At 43.9% G+C, this 16,601-nt stretch overlaps 1 protein-coding gene across 1 annotated transcript in view; it reads left to right on the top strand.

Moving 5' to 3' along the window:
- DGAT1 (diacylglycerol O-acyltransferase 1) overlaps positions 1–16,601 on the top strand; it is a gene marked incomplete in the record, with an annotated part of 1,335,127 nt that overhangs the window by 923,656 nt on the left and 394,870 nt on the right. Inside the window, 1 exon segment of the mRNA XM_044067713.1 lies at positions 12,309–12,374. Coding sequence (XP_043923648.1) covers positions 12,309–12,374 — 66 coding nt within the window.

Raw genomic sequence — 16,601 nt, forward strand, 5'->3', positions numbered from 1 at the left:
GTGCAGCTTTGCTGTCATGCTTTTATTTGGTCCTTTGGTAAATAGGCAGACAGTCTGTAGATCATTACAACCCCTGCTCAGAAGTTCCCTTCTACCTCAAGGAAGTCCAGTATGCCGCGAGATGCTTTTTCGACTGTGGAACCTGCGGATGTCTATATCTTGGATGGGTCTGGAGCTGCTGTGCAGGCACCGGCTTCTGAGGGTGTTTTCAGACCACCTGATGTTAGTATTAAACCGACTACTTCGTTTTTAACTAAAACTACAGAGTTTCTCAGGCCCAGAGTTCGCACTACGTTTAGGAAAGCGATGACCAAAGCGCATTCTCAAGCTCCCGTGCCACAGAAACAAATGCTTAGAATGACTGAATACCTTATTACTTTAATTAGGGGGAAGCCAGCCTTCCCCCTCTAAAAGACAAAGAATTGATTTTCCCTCTGATTCTACGGACCATGAGTCCGATGACTGATCCCTTTGATTACCAGGACATACCCTTATCTACCTATGAGGATTTAGATGCAGAGGATTCCATTCCCTCTGCCACCCCTCCAGAGGACTTTTCCTTTGGTGAAACCTTACATACTGTAAGAGAGCATTTCCACTAGGAATGCCAGGACTACCCACAGTCCAAAATGAGACTCAGAGAATTTTTAGACTTGCCTCAGCACAGGCCTCTAGCTATACCCCCTGTCCTGGATATTGTAGATGATATCTTCATGGAATCCAGTCTTACCCCTGATACTTTACCGCCAGCTCCTAGAAAGCTTGACAGGTACTACAGAGTACCTGACTCTCTCACAAATTTCTCTTTAAAAATCCCACTGCGGATCCAGAGACCATTTCCCAGGGACCTAAAGGTATTAAGGCTACTACAGCCAAAAACCCTAACCCTTCAGACAGGTATTCTAGGGTGTTAGACAGATGGGGTAAGAAGGTATATACCTCTGCAAGTCTTGCCATCAGGGCTTTAAATTGCCATTTTCATTTTCACATGTTGAAGTACCAGCAGCATATTATGGAACTAATTAAACAAAAAATGTTGTTGAATCCTGATTTTTACAGAAAATAAAGATTTACAAGATTTAATGTATTCTGCAAACCAAGTTAATTAACATACTTTGCAGTGTGGTCTTGATACCTTAGAAGCATCTTGCAGGGCTGCTGTCACTGGGTCTGTACTGAGAAGGCATGCTTGGCTGAAGGGACAAATCTTGATGGACCAAAAGCAAAATTACTAGATGCTGCATTAAACCAGGAATGTTTGTTTGGCACAAAAACAGAAGTTGTTCTTAAAATGATGGAGGAAAAAGCTAAATCTATGCAAAACTGTTAAAGATTTCTTACAAGTACAGCCACCTAGCTTCAGTAGGCATTGGCCTTCTAAAAAGTGGTCCTTTCCAGTCCCTCCCAGACCTTCTCAGTCCAAGCCCAGGGGCAACAGACCACAAAGACTACAGTCTCAGGGTAGGCAGGGATCTAAACAATGGAGTGGTCCCACCTCAAAAACAGCGAGTGGTAAGCCACCCCCTTATAGAAAAAGTTCACAGTGACTTGTCTATCATCCTTCCCAGCCATTTCCAAGTACTTGCACCCCCTAGGAGGAAAACTCACCCTGCATTCAAAAAACTGGAAGTACGTTACCCAAGACCAATGGGTCCTAAACATTGTATCCCAGGGATACAGATTCTGCTTCCACTCACTGCCAAACCCAAGCGGGTTGCCAGACCTTCCTCCAAATCAGTGGGCAGAGGCTCAAAAGCAAGTACTTTCTCTTTTTAGTATCAGAGCTATTCAACCTATTTCAATAGAGCAAAGGGGACAGGGTTTCTACTCCAGACTGTTCCTGGTGCCCAGAAAAGAGAACTCTTTGCGCCCTCTCCTGGATCTGTCCATTCTCAGCACCTTCCTGGTGGTACCAAAATTCAGAATGCTTACAGTCCAGCAGCTGCTTCCTATGCTAGCCAAGGACTTCTGGCTGGTCACCCTAGACTTAAAAGAAGCTTATCTGCACATCCCCATAAGGGAATCTTGCAGGAAATATCTGCGTTTCAGGGCAGGCTCTTTGCACTGTCAGTTCTCTGCACTTCCCTTTGGCTTATCTACTGCACCCAAGGTATTCACAAAGTACCTGGCTCCAGCCATTGCATACTGCAGGCAGATAACTATTCAAATTTACCCATACTTGGAGGATTGCCTGATTCAGGCGGTCAGTCAGGAATTGCTACTTCAGCACCTGACGTTTGTGGAGAGACTCCTAACATCTCAGGGGTATACCATCAATGAAAAGAAATCACATCTGGTAGCCAGCCTAAAGATTGTATTCCTGGGAGCAAGCTTGAACACAACTTTGCAGATGGCATTCCTCTCCCCAGAAAAGCAGGTTTATTTGCTAAATTACTTCAAAGTACTGGTGACCAAAACCCAGCTATCTGCAAGAAAAATACTGCAAGCCCTAGGGTTCATGGCCTCATGCATTCTGCTAATTCCATATGCAAGACTGCATGTGAGGAAACTTCAGTGGTACTTAAAAAGTCTCTGGTGTCAACATTCTTAAGACCTGGAAAAACTCAACCCCTCGCCACCCAAACCCTGACAACAGACGCATCAGGCTATGCATGGGGGGCTCACTTGGCAGGCAAATACATTCAGGGCAAATGGAGCCCAGGACAAATTCACCTGCATATCAGTCAAAAAGAAATAGCTCTACAGAATGTACTGACAGCCTTCAAATACCTTATCCTTCCAGGACAACTCTTGATAAAGACAGACAACACCACAGTCATGTGGTACAGAAACAAGCAGGGGGGATCTCATTCCTACCCACTCTGCAGGTTCGCCATGGCCCTGTGGAACACAGCATTGAGCAGTCAAGTGCTCCTGCAAGCTCAATTACTGCCAGGCAAGCAAAGTTCACTGGCAGACAACTTGAGCAGAAATCTACTGGACCCACACAAGTGGAAACTGGAACCCAACTTATTCAAACTTCTAATCCGCAGATGGTGGACACCAGAGGTGGACCTCTTTGCTTCCCCCCAAAACCATCAATTGAGCAAATTTTGCACCAGAAATCCCCACAGCCAAGCATGGAAAGTGGATGCCCTATCCTTTACATGGGAAAACCTCTCAATCTATGCCTTTCCCCCTTGCCACTCCTCTCAAAATTACTACTCAAGATCAAACAGGACAGGCCAAGGGCAATCCTTATTGCACCAGACTGGCCATGCCAGCACTGGTACCCACTCCTATTCAGTCTGACAGCAGTGCCACCCTGGCACCTACATCAGACCCCCCTCTCTGCTGTCCCAGCAAGAGGGACATATTTTGCACCCTCAGCTGAAAACCCTGAACCTTGCAACCTGGCGTATTCCCTGCATATACACCACCAGCAACCCTCAGCAAACAGGCGCTGAATGTCATCCTTGAGGCCAGGAGGCCTAGTACTAGGAAATTCTATTCAGAAAAATGGAAAAGATACTGTTCTTGGAGCCAGTCTCAAGGAAAGGACACAGCCGTGCCCATCTTAACTCAAATCCTAGATTGCCTAGCAGAGCTACTTCACAAAGGCCTATCCTTCTCATAGGATTCATGCCTCTGCCATCTCAGCTCATTACAATACTGAGCCCACACCTCTTTTCTGTCACCCTCTGATCAAACAGTTCCTGAGAGGAGCTAACAATTTAAGACCCCGGAGGAGAGCTCCCACTCCTGCCTGGGACCTTGACTTTGTACTAGAGAACTCACATTTCCCCCCTTTTGAGCCTGCTGCTACAGCAGAGTTAAAATTCCTCTCTTGGAAAACAGCCTTACTTCTAGCCATCACTTCAGCAAGAAGAGTGTCTTGAGTTATAGGCTCTTATGGCTTACATGCAGACAGGGTATTCCTCAGGAATAACCCATAATTTATGCCCAAGGTGGTATCCAGTGTGGCTTTAAACCAATCCATCCATTTACCAACGTTTTTCCCGAATCCTCAGAATAAAGAGGAAAGGATCCTGCAGTCCTTGGAAAAAACCTCTACAGCATTTCTCAGGGGAGTCCCTACCAGGGACATCTTGGAAGCTGCAACCTGGAGTTCTGTACACACCTTCACCAAGCATTACCACTTACCTGTCTTTTCTAAATCCAGAGCTGGATTTGCCACAGCAGTCTTGCAAGGCCTGCTATCCAGCCCTAATACATCTTGACTGCCTCCACCCTTCTTCAGCTTTGGGAATCAACCCAAGTGTGATGACTGCAACAGTGAAACACGATGAACATAGTACAGTTGAGTACACTTAACATAAATGTAGATGTTCAAGTGTATTCACTGTTGCAGTCCTGGTTACCCAACCTCCAGCCACCTGACTTCTCTGTGCTTCTACCTTTACTCTTTTTGGCCATGTCTTATGGTTGTGGTATTTACTTTTTACTGCAGGTGTTCCACACCATGTAATTGCTTCCTATTTTGGGGGCTCCTGACATCTGGGACAAGAAAAACTTATGTAACGGCATTGGCTGCATGTTTTATACCCCTGACAACCTGACGTCATGGAAGAAGCGGCAGCATCCGGCGCAGAAATCCCAAGACTCTGGTATTTGGGCTGAGGGCTACCTGCAGGCAGATAACCCGAGTGTGATGACTTCAACAGTGAATAACACTCTAACATCTACATTTATGGTTAAGTGTACACAACTGTACTTTCTTATTACTGGATCTGTCTTTCTGCTTGTGTTATTCATGAACCTTTACTCATATATTCCTGTGACACACTTGTGCATTAGTTACCTCTGTATTGTTTTCTGGGTATGTGTCTTGCATGTACTCTTGGGGATATCGACTTAGTAGTTTGTTTTGCTGGGGACTGTTTTCTATATAGAAGAATGTGTACAAAGTCCTGTCAGATATGATGTGACATAATAGATATGTAGGCTATGGTCCATCTTTCTGCACAAATCCTTACTACTTAATCCTGATTTTTGATATGTTGTGGTGATGTCCTTCAAGGATGCATCTGCAGTCATTACAAATGGGTTGTCCTGTCGTCAGGCAGCCCTTCGGTCGGCCGGATTCCAAAGTCTGGGTCTGGCCTCGGCTGGTGTCGCACTTCACCCGACGTCATAGCTGCAGTTCTTCGGGTATAAAGGCATCAGCCGACGCCATTTTCCTCAGTCTTTCTTGCCGCGTGGCGCCCGAAGCAGAAGCTGTTCGCAAGTGCCGGTTGGTCAGATCCAGAGATTACTACTACCGAATACTACTTCAAGACTTCTAAAAGCTAAGTACCCCGTTGGGGTCTCTTTCTTGCCTCAGACGATGTCAGAAAAGTGAATAACTGTTTAACTTGTGGGAAACAAATACCTGATAAAGATTTCCACTCTTACTGCTTACCTTGTTTAGGCCCAGACCACGACGTACCAGCTTGTTTAGCCTGTGCTTTTTCAACCGACGGACGCTTAAACGCCGGGTCGGAGTTTGCTGAACAGTTTTTCGCTCAGATTTTGCGTACATAATGCCGCTGGATCCTCCGACTTCACAAGTTGTTAAGAAACGCAAAGGACCGGCATCGCGGTCCGCGGTTTCGCGAAACCGCTGTTAAGCAAACCATGAGTGTCTCTGTTTCGGCCGAAACCGAGCAAACGGTTCTATCTTCAGCCGAATCCATGACTACTACAGAGGCCCCTTCTAACCTGGTTGAATCGGCCTCTGAAGTTCAACCTGCTACTGTGGTTTCACAAGAATTATCGGACACCATCCCTTTGGATGTTTCTACCCCTGCATCGGTGCTGCTAGGCCGCCTGCAGCCATGTCCATAAAGGCCTTTGCCAGGGCTAAAGCAGCCAAAACTTCTAAGTCTGTGCCTGTTAAGCCCCCCTCTCACAGGCCCAGTTCCAGTTCCTAAATGCTTACTCTGGCAGAGGATCTCATTTCTTTAATAAGGGGATCCCAGTCTCACCCAGACAGGGCCTCTCAACCTCCAGAAAAGAGACCTAGAGCAGAGCCCCCTGAGCCAGGGTCCTCAGATGATTCTTCTGATGATACAGACAATACAGACCATCCAGAGGCTCCTTTTTCTACTTATGAAGACTCCGATGCTGAGGAATCGATTCCTTCTGCCTCTCCACCAGAGGAATTTTCCTTTGGGGAAACCTTACATGCCATGAGAGAGCAATTCCAGTGGCAGGGACAAGATTTCTCAGATTCAAGGAAAAGGCTTAGGACCTTTTTGCATTTACCACAACATAGGCCTTTAGCTATACCTCCAGTTCTTCCTGTGGTAGATGATGCATTTAATGATGCTTGCACTGCTCCTGATACTTTACCTCCAGCCCCTGCTAAGCCCGATAGGTTCTACAGGGTCCCGGACACTCATCACCATTTATACAAGGCTCCTTTTGCAGATCCCGAGACTATCTCCCAGGGGCCTAAGGCAGTAGCTTCGACCTCAGTTAAAAACCCTCTCCCTTCTGAAGGGAATCCAGGTCCTTAGAGAGATGGGGTAAAAAAGTATACACCTCTGCTACTCTCTCAGCTAGGGCATTGAACTGTCAGTTTCATATGATCCAATACCAGGAGTTTATGCTTGATCAGTTAACTAAGAAACTGTCCTCTGATTCTTTAGATAAGAAATATGTTCTAGAAATGGTACATAACATTCAGCAGGTTAGTAACCATTCTTTAAAATGTGGCTATGATGCACTGGAGGCTTCCTTTAGATCAGCCATGACTGGCACAGTTATAAGAAGGCATGCATGGTTGAAAGAACAGGTCTTGCCGGATTAATGCAAAACTATTAGATGCTCCTATGGATAAGGTCAGTTTATTTGGTTCTCCTGCTCAACAGGTACTGAAGAAAATGGAAGAGAAGGCAAAATCTGTACAAACAGTGAAAGATTTCTTACAGGTTCAGCCTCCAAGGTTTAGCAGGAACTGGCCTTCCAAAAATTGGTCCTTTCCAGACTCCTCTAAAACTCAGAGAGGCAGGAATAGGCGTTCAAGAGGCAGAAATCAATCCAGAGGAGGTGCCTACAGGGGACGGCAGTGGCAAGGTAACAACCAACGAGGCACAGACACAACTACTACCACTGCAACAGGACAATCACAGTGACTTGGCTCTGGCACCGCCTACCAGGGAACAAATAGCAGCACCCTTAGGCGGAAAGTTAGCCTTATTTTCAAAAAACTGGCACTATATCACAAGAGATAAGTGGATTTTGCAAACTATAGACCAAGGCTACAGGTTTCATTTCCATACTTTACCAGGAAAAAGAGGAATGCCAAACCTACCACCAAATCAAAAGACAGAAGCTCTAAAACAAATAGCTCAATTAGCAAAGATGAGAGCTGTGGAAAGGGTACCATCTATGGAACAAGGAAAGGGATTTTACTCCAGACTATTCCTGGTACCAAGAAAAGAGAAAATTGGAGGCCTATTCTCGACCTGTCCGCTTTAAACACATTCATCATTGTCCCAAAATTCAAAATGCTGACCCTACAGCAACTTCTTCCCATGCTGGGCAAGGAGTATTGGCTGGTGACTCTAGATCTCAAGGAGGCATACCTGCACATCCCCATACGACCAAATTGCAGAAGATACCTCAGATTTCTTGCAGGATCAGAGCATTATCAATTCTCAGCATTGCCCTTTGGCTTATCTACTGCGCCCAGAGTGTTCACGAAATGCCTGGCATCAGTAATCGCCACTGCAGGCTTCAGGGAATCCAAATATATCCATACCTGGACGACTGCCTGATACAAGCAGACAACAAAAACAAGCTAACAGAAGACTTACAAAGAGTCATTTGCTTACTGCAAGCCCTGGGATATACAGTCAATATAAAAAAGTCAAGACTGATACCATCCCAAAGAATAACCTTCTTAGGTGCAGAATTGGACACAGTAAAACAGATGGCATTCCTAACTGCAGAAAACAACAACAACTTCCTCTCTACTTCTTGGCATTAACAAAGCAGAACAAACTAACAGCAAGGAAAGTACTGCAGGCCTTGGGCTTCATGGCATCCTGCATAATCCTGGTCCCTCATGCCAGACTGCATATGAGAAAACTACAGTGGTACCTGAAGAATTTATGGTCTCAACACAGGCACAGCTTAGAAACCGAAATACCACTAATTCCATGCCTGAAACAAGAGTTCCTATGGTGGGCTCAGGCATGCCAGTCAAACCCAGGTTTGCCCTTCCACAGCATTCAACCAAACCATCACAACGGACGCCTCAGACCTCGGTTGGGGGGCCCACATGCTGGACAAGTGCATACAAGGCTTATGGACTCCAGATCAGCTGCACCTGCACATAAATCAAAAGGAAATGCTGGCAGTAAAACTAGCAATCCAGAATTTCAGACCATTCCTCCAAGAAGGGCAGTTGATGATAAAGACAGACAACACCACAGTCATGTGGTACATCAACAAACAGGGAGGCACTCATTCATACCCTTTATGCCGGATGGCACTGGACCTATGGAATATGGCTCTGAGCTACAACATTCAGTTACAAGCAATTTTTGTACCGAGAAAAGAAAACATCCTAGCAGACATATTAAGCAGAACTACCTCGGATGCTCACGAATGGATGCTACACCCGGACATCTTCAAGGTCATCACAAAGAAATGGGGTCTGCCACAAATAGACCTATTCGCATCCCCACTCAATCACCAGCTCAAGAAATTCTGCACAAGGACGTACCACCCACTTGCTTGGAAGGTGGACTCTATCCTTCAGTTGGAAAGGCCTGACAGCATATGCATTCCCACCTCTTCCTTTGATGCACAAGGTGCTATTGAAAATCAAAGAGGAACGTCCAAGGATCATCCTGATAGCTCCAGATTGGCCAAGGCAACATTGGTATCCATTACTGAGGAGCATGTCTCGGGGGAAAATGTGGACACTACCCCTGATTCCTTTGCTGTTAACTCAGAGCAGCTACAACACCCTGCATCCCAACCTGAAAACACTGCAGCTGACTGCCTGGAACATTACATAAGAGCAACTAACCCAGACTTATCCCAAAGGGTTAAAGACATTATCCTTGAGGCCCGCAGACCCTCAACAAGAAGGAACTATGCAGGAAAATGGAAAAGGTTTCTCATTTGGAGTACTAAAAGGGGAAAAGATGTGTCAAAGGTAGACATTGCCAACATCCTGGAGTATTTGGCAGAGCTTTTCCATACAGGCCTGTCCTATTCCTCCATCAAGATACATGCATCAGCTATTTCTGCAGAATACAGCTTCGATCCCCCTGTCTTCTCAAGATCCTCTACTCAGGCAGTTTCTGAGAGGAATTAAAATGTAAAACCTCCTAGGAAACCACCATTACCAGCATGGGACTTGAACTTTGTGCTAGAAAAATTGACACTCCCTTTCAACCAGCAGCAACAGCAGATCTTCAACACCTATCCTGGAAAACTGCTTTTCTGCTGGCAATTACCTCAGCAAGAAGGGTTTCTGAGCTACAGGCTTTAATGGCAGTACAACCCTTCCTAATCTTCCATCAAGATAGAGTGTCCATGAGAACAAATCCTACATTTATGCCTAAGGTGGTATCCAGAATGTCTTTAAACCAGGCAATCCACCTACCTACCTTCTTCCCCAATCCACAGAACAGGGGGGAAAGACTGCTGCATACTTTGATGTACATAGACAGTTGCTACTACCTGACAGAACCAAGGGCAATAGAAAAACTGACCAGCTTCTGGTAGCATATGCAACAGGAAGGGAAGGAAAAGCAATTTCAAAACAGACAATCTCCAAGTGGATAGGAAATTGCATTAGATTCTGTTACTCCTACCATGGAAAGCAAACTCCACAGAACATAAGGCCTCATTCTACAAGGGCTACAGCCACTACCACAGCTTTCTTACGAGGAGTGGCTACCAAGGACATTATAGAGGCTGCTACTTGGACCTCCGTGCATACATTTGCCAAGCATTATAACTTACCTTTATACTCTAGATCATGAGCAGGGTTTGCCACTGCTGTTTTGCAAGGGATCCTAACTACACCATAATTTCTCTTCCTCCTCCCTAGTTTGGCTATGGTATTCTACCCATTTAGATGACTGCAGATGCATCCTTGAAGGACATAGTACAGTTTTGTACCTACCATAAATGTAGATGTCCGAGAGGAATGCATCTGCAGTCAGGATTACCCACCCTCCTTCCCTCTGTGGTATTCCTAGGGTATTTGCCCATCTAATAGCTAGCTGGGGGATCTCTTATGGTGTATTTGTTTGTATATATGTACATACATGCTTATTTTTTGTGTTTGCTTTCTACTATTTGGAAACATTGGCATTTATCCAAAATTTAGCTATCCAAGAGGGCAACTGGCATCTGGGGCAAGAAACACTGAGGAAAATGGCGTCGGCTGATGCCTTTATACCCGAAGAACTGCAGCTATGACGTCGGGTGAAGTGCGACACCAGCCGAGGCCAGACCCAGACTTTGGAATCCGGCCGACCGAAGGGCTGCCTGACGACAGGACAACCCATTTGTAATGACTGCAGATGCATTCCTGTTCGGACATCTACATTTATGGTAGGTACAAAACTGTACTTTTTGCTTGTATGACTCCTGTGCTGTATTCCATTGTAATTCGTCTTTGCCAGTATTAGAGATCTGGACAGGGAGATTTCCTCACATAGGATTGTATGTAGAGGGGAGAAGTTTAGCATCTTATGAAGGCTTCAGGTGCCAAACTTCCTGAGACCTGTTGGCCTCAAGTCCCATAATCAAAAGAAGCTAGACCACAGTCCTACACATCTGTTATTATGGTAACTTGCGTATCTTTAGTATATTCTAATGTCACTTCTACTGAGTGGCCTCTCACCATTTCATTCCAGTACTGTGCTTTTGTTGAGTTTTCTGCTGTAGAATACATTGTTTTGCCATGCTTTGGTTTTTCATTGTGCATTTTTTCTTAGAACTGTTAGTTTCAGATGTAACAATTGCATTTAGTTTGTGAGTTTATCCTTCTACTGTTCTTTGTACGGCTCCTTTAGCGTATCATGAGCATTTGTTTTTAAAGTAGCTTTGTTAATTTCTTTTGGCACCAAAAACAGGGAGGGAAAGGCACGTGTCCTGCACTATTCTACAGCCATGCTGTATTTTCTACTGTTTATTGGTTATGGCATGAGACTGCATTCCCATACCCCTAGGGATGCTCAACTATACAGTTTACTTCATCAGTGATCCTACTTTTAAAAGTATCCTCTTTTAGTAAGTAACCTCGCATGACTGTTTTTTGTATTTTGCTGTGATTATGCTGTAACTGGTTTATTTGCTAAAGCTAATGTTCTACATTTACATTTGCCTTATGAGCCCTGTTGTGGCTGAAAATGGTGTTTTTTTTTTTTTTTTGATCTGACCACATTCCTCATCCGAAAAAAGAAATTAAACTCTTGCCACTTTACATGGCCCCTTTTCTGTTGGTGGTGCCATTTCTTTTAGATTTCATGTTACACTGTCTGAAACCTTTCTTGTAATGGCTATACTGATGTTGAACACTACTTCTAATGGAAGGTGGTGGTCACTTTTTTACACTTACTAGATATTTATCGATGTTTGATTACTGAGAAACTCTTACTGGGTAGGAGCCCATTTTCAGCAGTGGTCTGGGAAGAAAAACCCCAAAGTATTACAAAACATTTTAAGAAGAAGAATTTTACAATCTTTAAAAATAATACAAAAAGTACAGTTTAAATGATTGTACCAAATTAGACATAATATGAAAACATTGGTTAGTAAATACAAGTTATATGTCAGTGATTTTAATATTTAGAGACATTTTAACAAGTTTATAGAGAAATTAAAGGTAAGTTAGTATAATAAAAGCAGAAATTACAATATGAAGTGTGAGAAAAGCAGGTTTATGGCATATTTAAAGAGGAAGCCAGGGGAGAGAAATTTGTAGAAGTAAGGAAGTTAGTGAAGAAGAGAGATTAAGGAGATGTAAGGTATGAATAAGTATTTGTTCACATTTAGGGATCTAAATTTACAGACAATCCAGACCAGTTCCAAAGGCTAAACTTGTATGCATCATTTTGCGTAATAAGACCAACTGTATATAAAATCTGGGATGGGAAGGTATAAGTTTTTATTAATCCAAGCAGGAAAAGTAAAATGATTCAATATTAATCATTTCCCTCAGCGTGCAAGACAAAAGTATGTCAGAAGAATGTGGTTTCTCAGTCCCAAAAGGTGATTGTTTTCATGCAGAGGGATAGGATTATGGTGTGTGTGTGTTTGTGTATGGTGTGTTTTGTGTGTGTGTATATATACATAAGTTTATTGTGTCTCCACTTCTATTTCTTTTTCAGGAACTCTGAATCCGTGACATATTTTTGGCAGAACTGGAATATTCCTGTACACAAGTGGTGCCTCAGGTAAATGTGGACTGGCATTTGCTCGATCTTTCCAGCTAAGTCTTCATCATTTATTCCTGTAGCAGTTATTTGAACAAAACCTAAGCAGCCAGACTTAGTATTCCCAGTTTATACGTGCAGTTCCTGTATCAGTTCACCTACTTTATTCCTTATAATTCTGTGCTTGGATAACAATATATCTTTATGTATGCTTATATTGGCTGCACATATGTATTTCTAGTTTCCAGGCTGTTTTGTGTGTATATATTTATTACCACTGTATTAGTTAAGTGTATGGCCTTTTATGTTTCCAGGTTGTCCTACTGCGATGTTCAGCTTCTCTGCTAACGTATCTGGTTGTGCTTCAGCTGCTGGCATGCTAACTGCTCTCACTTCAGTGCTCGAGTGGAAGCAGACTAGGGTACACAGTCCTGATCTCTAAATATACTTTCCAAGTTTGCATGATCTTGATGACAGTCTGTATAGAGATCTGGGTGTGGGAGCAGAGACCCCACGTTACCAGTATGCCATAGAGGCCTTGTTGTAAAAATGCTGTCTTATTGCATTGCTTGTACTGCATGCCATTGTATAAATAAATGGGCAGTCAGGAGTGACTATAGGAGACTTGAGCAGATGGTACTAGAGTTTGTATAGTAGTTCTCTGGTTAACAGATTTGAAGTCTGTGTCGGTGTGTTTTTTAAATTGCATGTGTACATATATTTGCATAGTTTTTATGTCCTTATCAGTAACTGGGCTCAACTGAAAAGGCTCTCTCGACTTGCCTGCTTCCCCATTTAACAGTTATGTAAATCTGTCAGGTTGTGCAACCTTGTACCTAGCATGCATGTGCCCCTTGGGAGTATTTCAGAATATGACTATCGCTCTGCAGGAAGCTTATAGCCACCATTTTTCTGTGCAAGTCGTGCCTGTCAAGCTGAGACATTAGCATCAGGACTGTTATAAACAAATTGCTAGGTGACCTCTTCTAGTAGCAAAAAACAGTAATGCATATTTCATGCCTTGTCCCACTTGGATCTTCAAGAATAATCATTACAACTGTAAACTGTAACAATTTTTCCCAGTTGTCTTACTACTTCTGGCCTGCATCTGAATGAGTAATGCCTTCTTACCTTTTCTGTATGTACCAGTAAATGACTGAAGTTATCTACGATGCAAAAACAGAGGTGGCTAACTTCACGGCACCCATGCAAATGGAGAATAGTTGCATGACCACCGAATCGTACACCAATACACTGTACGAACACATACACAAATGCATGGATCTTGCCATACCAAATAGAACCAAGACGCTCTCCTCCAAAAAAGGAAGCCAATCTGGTGGTCCCCTGCCATAAACAAACTCTACAACATAAGGAGGAAACTGATGTGGAATAAGGTGAAGTCCCAAGACTGGAAAAAACTCTATCAGCCTCAACAAAAAGTTGAGATCCCGCATCAAATCCTATAAAGCTACTACCTGCTGCAACTCTGTTTTCATAGCTAAAGACAACCACAAGGCCTTCTATAGTTATGTAAAGAATCTCCATTGCAGTACCCAGATTTGTTCTGAGCTACTGCACAATGGTACCTCCTATACACTGCCAACAGATATTGCCAATATACTGGCCGTCAGATTCAGTGCCAACTTTACCCCTCCCTGCAAGGACCAGTCACAGTACCAGTAGATTGCCAGGCACCCAGTATTACTGCTGCACATGTTAAAACAGCACTGTCCAAGCCCAAGAATACAGCTTCTATGAGACCTGACAATTTCCCTAGCTGCGTTCTACATGAACTGCAGAGTGAACTGGCATCTCATCTGTGTGCCCTCTTCATTCACAGCCTCACCTCAGGCTTTCCCCCTACCAAATGGTGCACTGCTACAGTCATCCCTCTCCACAAAGGAGGGGCGACTACATACCCTGGGAACTATCGCCCCAATATCATGACTAGTCTGATATGCAAAGCTGTGGAATGCATCATCATGTTCCTAATAAACAGGGATATAGGGAATCTCCAAACTCTGGATCCCACACAGTTTGGTTTTGTGAAGGGTAGATCATGCCTGCTCAACTTGGTCAACTTCTTTGAGTCAATCACCAGAGCTGTGGATGAAGGCAAGGTGGTTCCTACAGCCTACCTTGATCTGGCCAAGGCCTTTGATAACATTCCCACTCAGGAATCCTAGAAAAATTCAATAAGCTAGGCATCAACCCCTATATTATTAGGTGGGTTGCAAACTGGCTCACAGGTAGAACCCACAGTGTGAAAGTAGCGGACTGCACGTCAGACTGCCGGCCAGTCATGAGTGGAGTCCCACAGGATTTGGTCCTGGGTCCTTTCCTGTTTGGTATCTACTTTTCTGAAGTCTAGGCCAACACAAAGGGACTCTGGCTGACAAAGTTCACAGACAATTGCAAGTTGGGAGCTATTATTAATTCCCTGAGTGATGTTGACATCCTACAGAATGGCCTCACTGAGACCAACGACTGGTGTCAGAACCATGGCCTGAAGCTCAATGCCAGAAAAAGTGTCGTCATCCCCTTTGGGAAAAACCCAGTTCCCATGAATTACCGCATTGATGGTAGTCCACTGAACACAGAAGGCATTATAAGAGATCTGGCAACACTGGTTAACAGCAACTTCTTCTTTGACCACCACATTGCCACTGTGGTCAGAAAGTCCTGGCACATCTCATTACTAAGGGTTTTGCATCAAGGAATTAAGTGGTCATTGTATCCCTCTACTCTTCCCTCATTACGCAAATCATTGAGTACAATGCCCCATTTGGCATGTACCTCACTAAACACCTGCAACAACTGGAGAGGCCGCAAAATACCACACAGAGAGGATCCTAGGCCTTAAACATTTGTCCTATATTGGCAGACTAAATAAAACTCCCAATTCTGTCTCATATCACCTACTTAGAGGGGAATCTCTACTTGACTTAGAGCCATGTCTGACCCATCTCTGTTAGAAATGCTGCATCTAAAGAAATCTCAATCCATTAGCACCACATGCTCCAGAGACCTCAACCTCATTACCACAATCAGTAGAACATGCAGGAGGGACAGGTTCATAACCCAGAGACTGCCCATGATATGGAAGAGACTTCCCATACATGTCAAGAACACCACCTCAGTGGCCCTCTTCAAGAGCAATCTTGATGAGTGGATGGGAAATAGAAAATTCACCCTAGGGATCACTCCAGTGGCTCTACTCAACAGAGGCACTGGGAACTAAGGTTGGGTGGCACGATGCCAGGGTAATCCTATGGGCTAGGCTTGTAAAGGTTCCAGGGCCATTAGCCTAGTTATTACCTATGAACCTGTACAGCCGTGCATATTGTTTACTCTTGTCTGCTGAGTTTTAAACATGCTTAACATGTTCTCTCCATTACACCGAATATCTTTTGCTTCCTTCAGCAAGTATCATTGCATACCTACAACATTCCCTTCAGTGAATAAACTTTTATTTAATCTGACTTTTGCCTTGATTAATTTAAATTTAGTGTAGCTGTGTCAAAGTTGGTGACTAAATTTCAGTATAGTTGACAACTCATTCAAAATGCTTTTTTTTTTTTTTTTTTTTTTTTTTAAATTTGGAGCAGACCATGGGGCGGCCACGGTGGTGCAGCGGATAGCGTTGCCGCCTCACAGCAAGAGGTTCTCTGGTCCAATCCTCGGTTGGGGTGCCTTCTGTGTGGAGTCTGCATGTCCTCCCTCTGGTCGTGTGGGTTTCCTCTGGGTACTCTGGTTTCCTCCCACATCCCAAAGACATGCTGTAGATGTAATTGGCCCCAGGTGTGAGTGCGTGCGTGTATGTGCCTTCTGTGGAAGGTTGGGTGCTGGGCTGGCAACTCAACATCATAAAACTCCACTGCCAGTCGTGAGCGGACAGGTGATCTGCTGTGGCGACCCCTAACTGGGAAAAGCTGAAAGGCAATGACTTAGGAGCAGACCATGATGAAAACTGCCAGCAATTATGTAAGCCAGTGAAATTATAATATAAAAAGATTTGATTTTGCTCTTAAAGGAAAAAATAAAGATCTTGAAGAAATCAAAAAACTGAAGTTGGAAGTAATCAAACAAGTCAGAAAAAATGAAATAAAAATCTATTTTTAGCAGATACCGAAACTGTTAGAAAGAAATTTTTCTCCAGTTCTTATATTTCACAATTAGCTGTTTATTGACCGGAGAGATGAGGCCTTTTTCAGCCATTAGCTGGCTATTTAATTCCCTGAGGCT

The sequence above is a fragment of the Protopterus annectens genome, chromosome 3.part1 (genome assembly GCF_019279795.1).
Source record: "Protopterus annectens isolate FY-2018-M chromosome 3.part1, PAN1.0, whole genome shotgun sequence".
Lineage (NCBI taxonomy): Eukaryota > Metazoa > Chordata > Ceratodontiformes > Protopteridae > Protopterus > Protopterus annectens.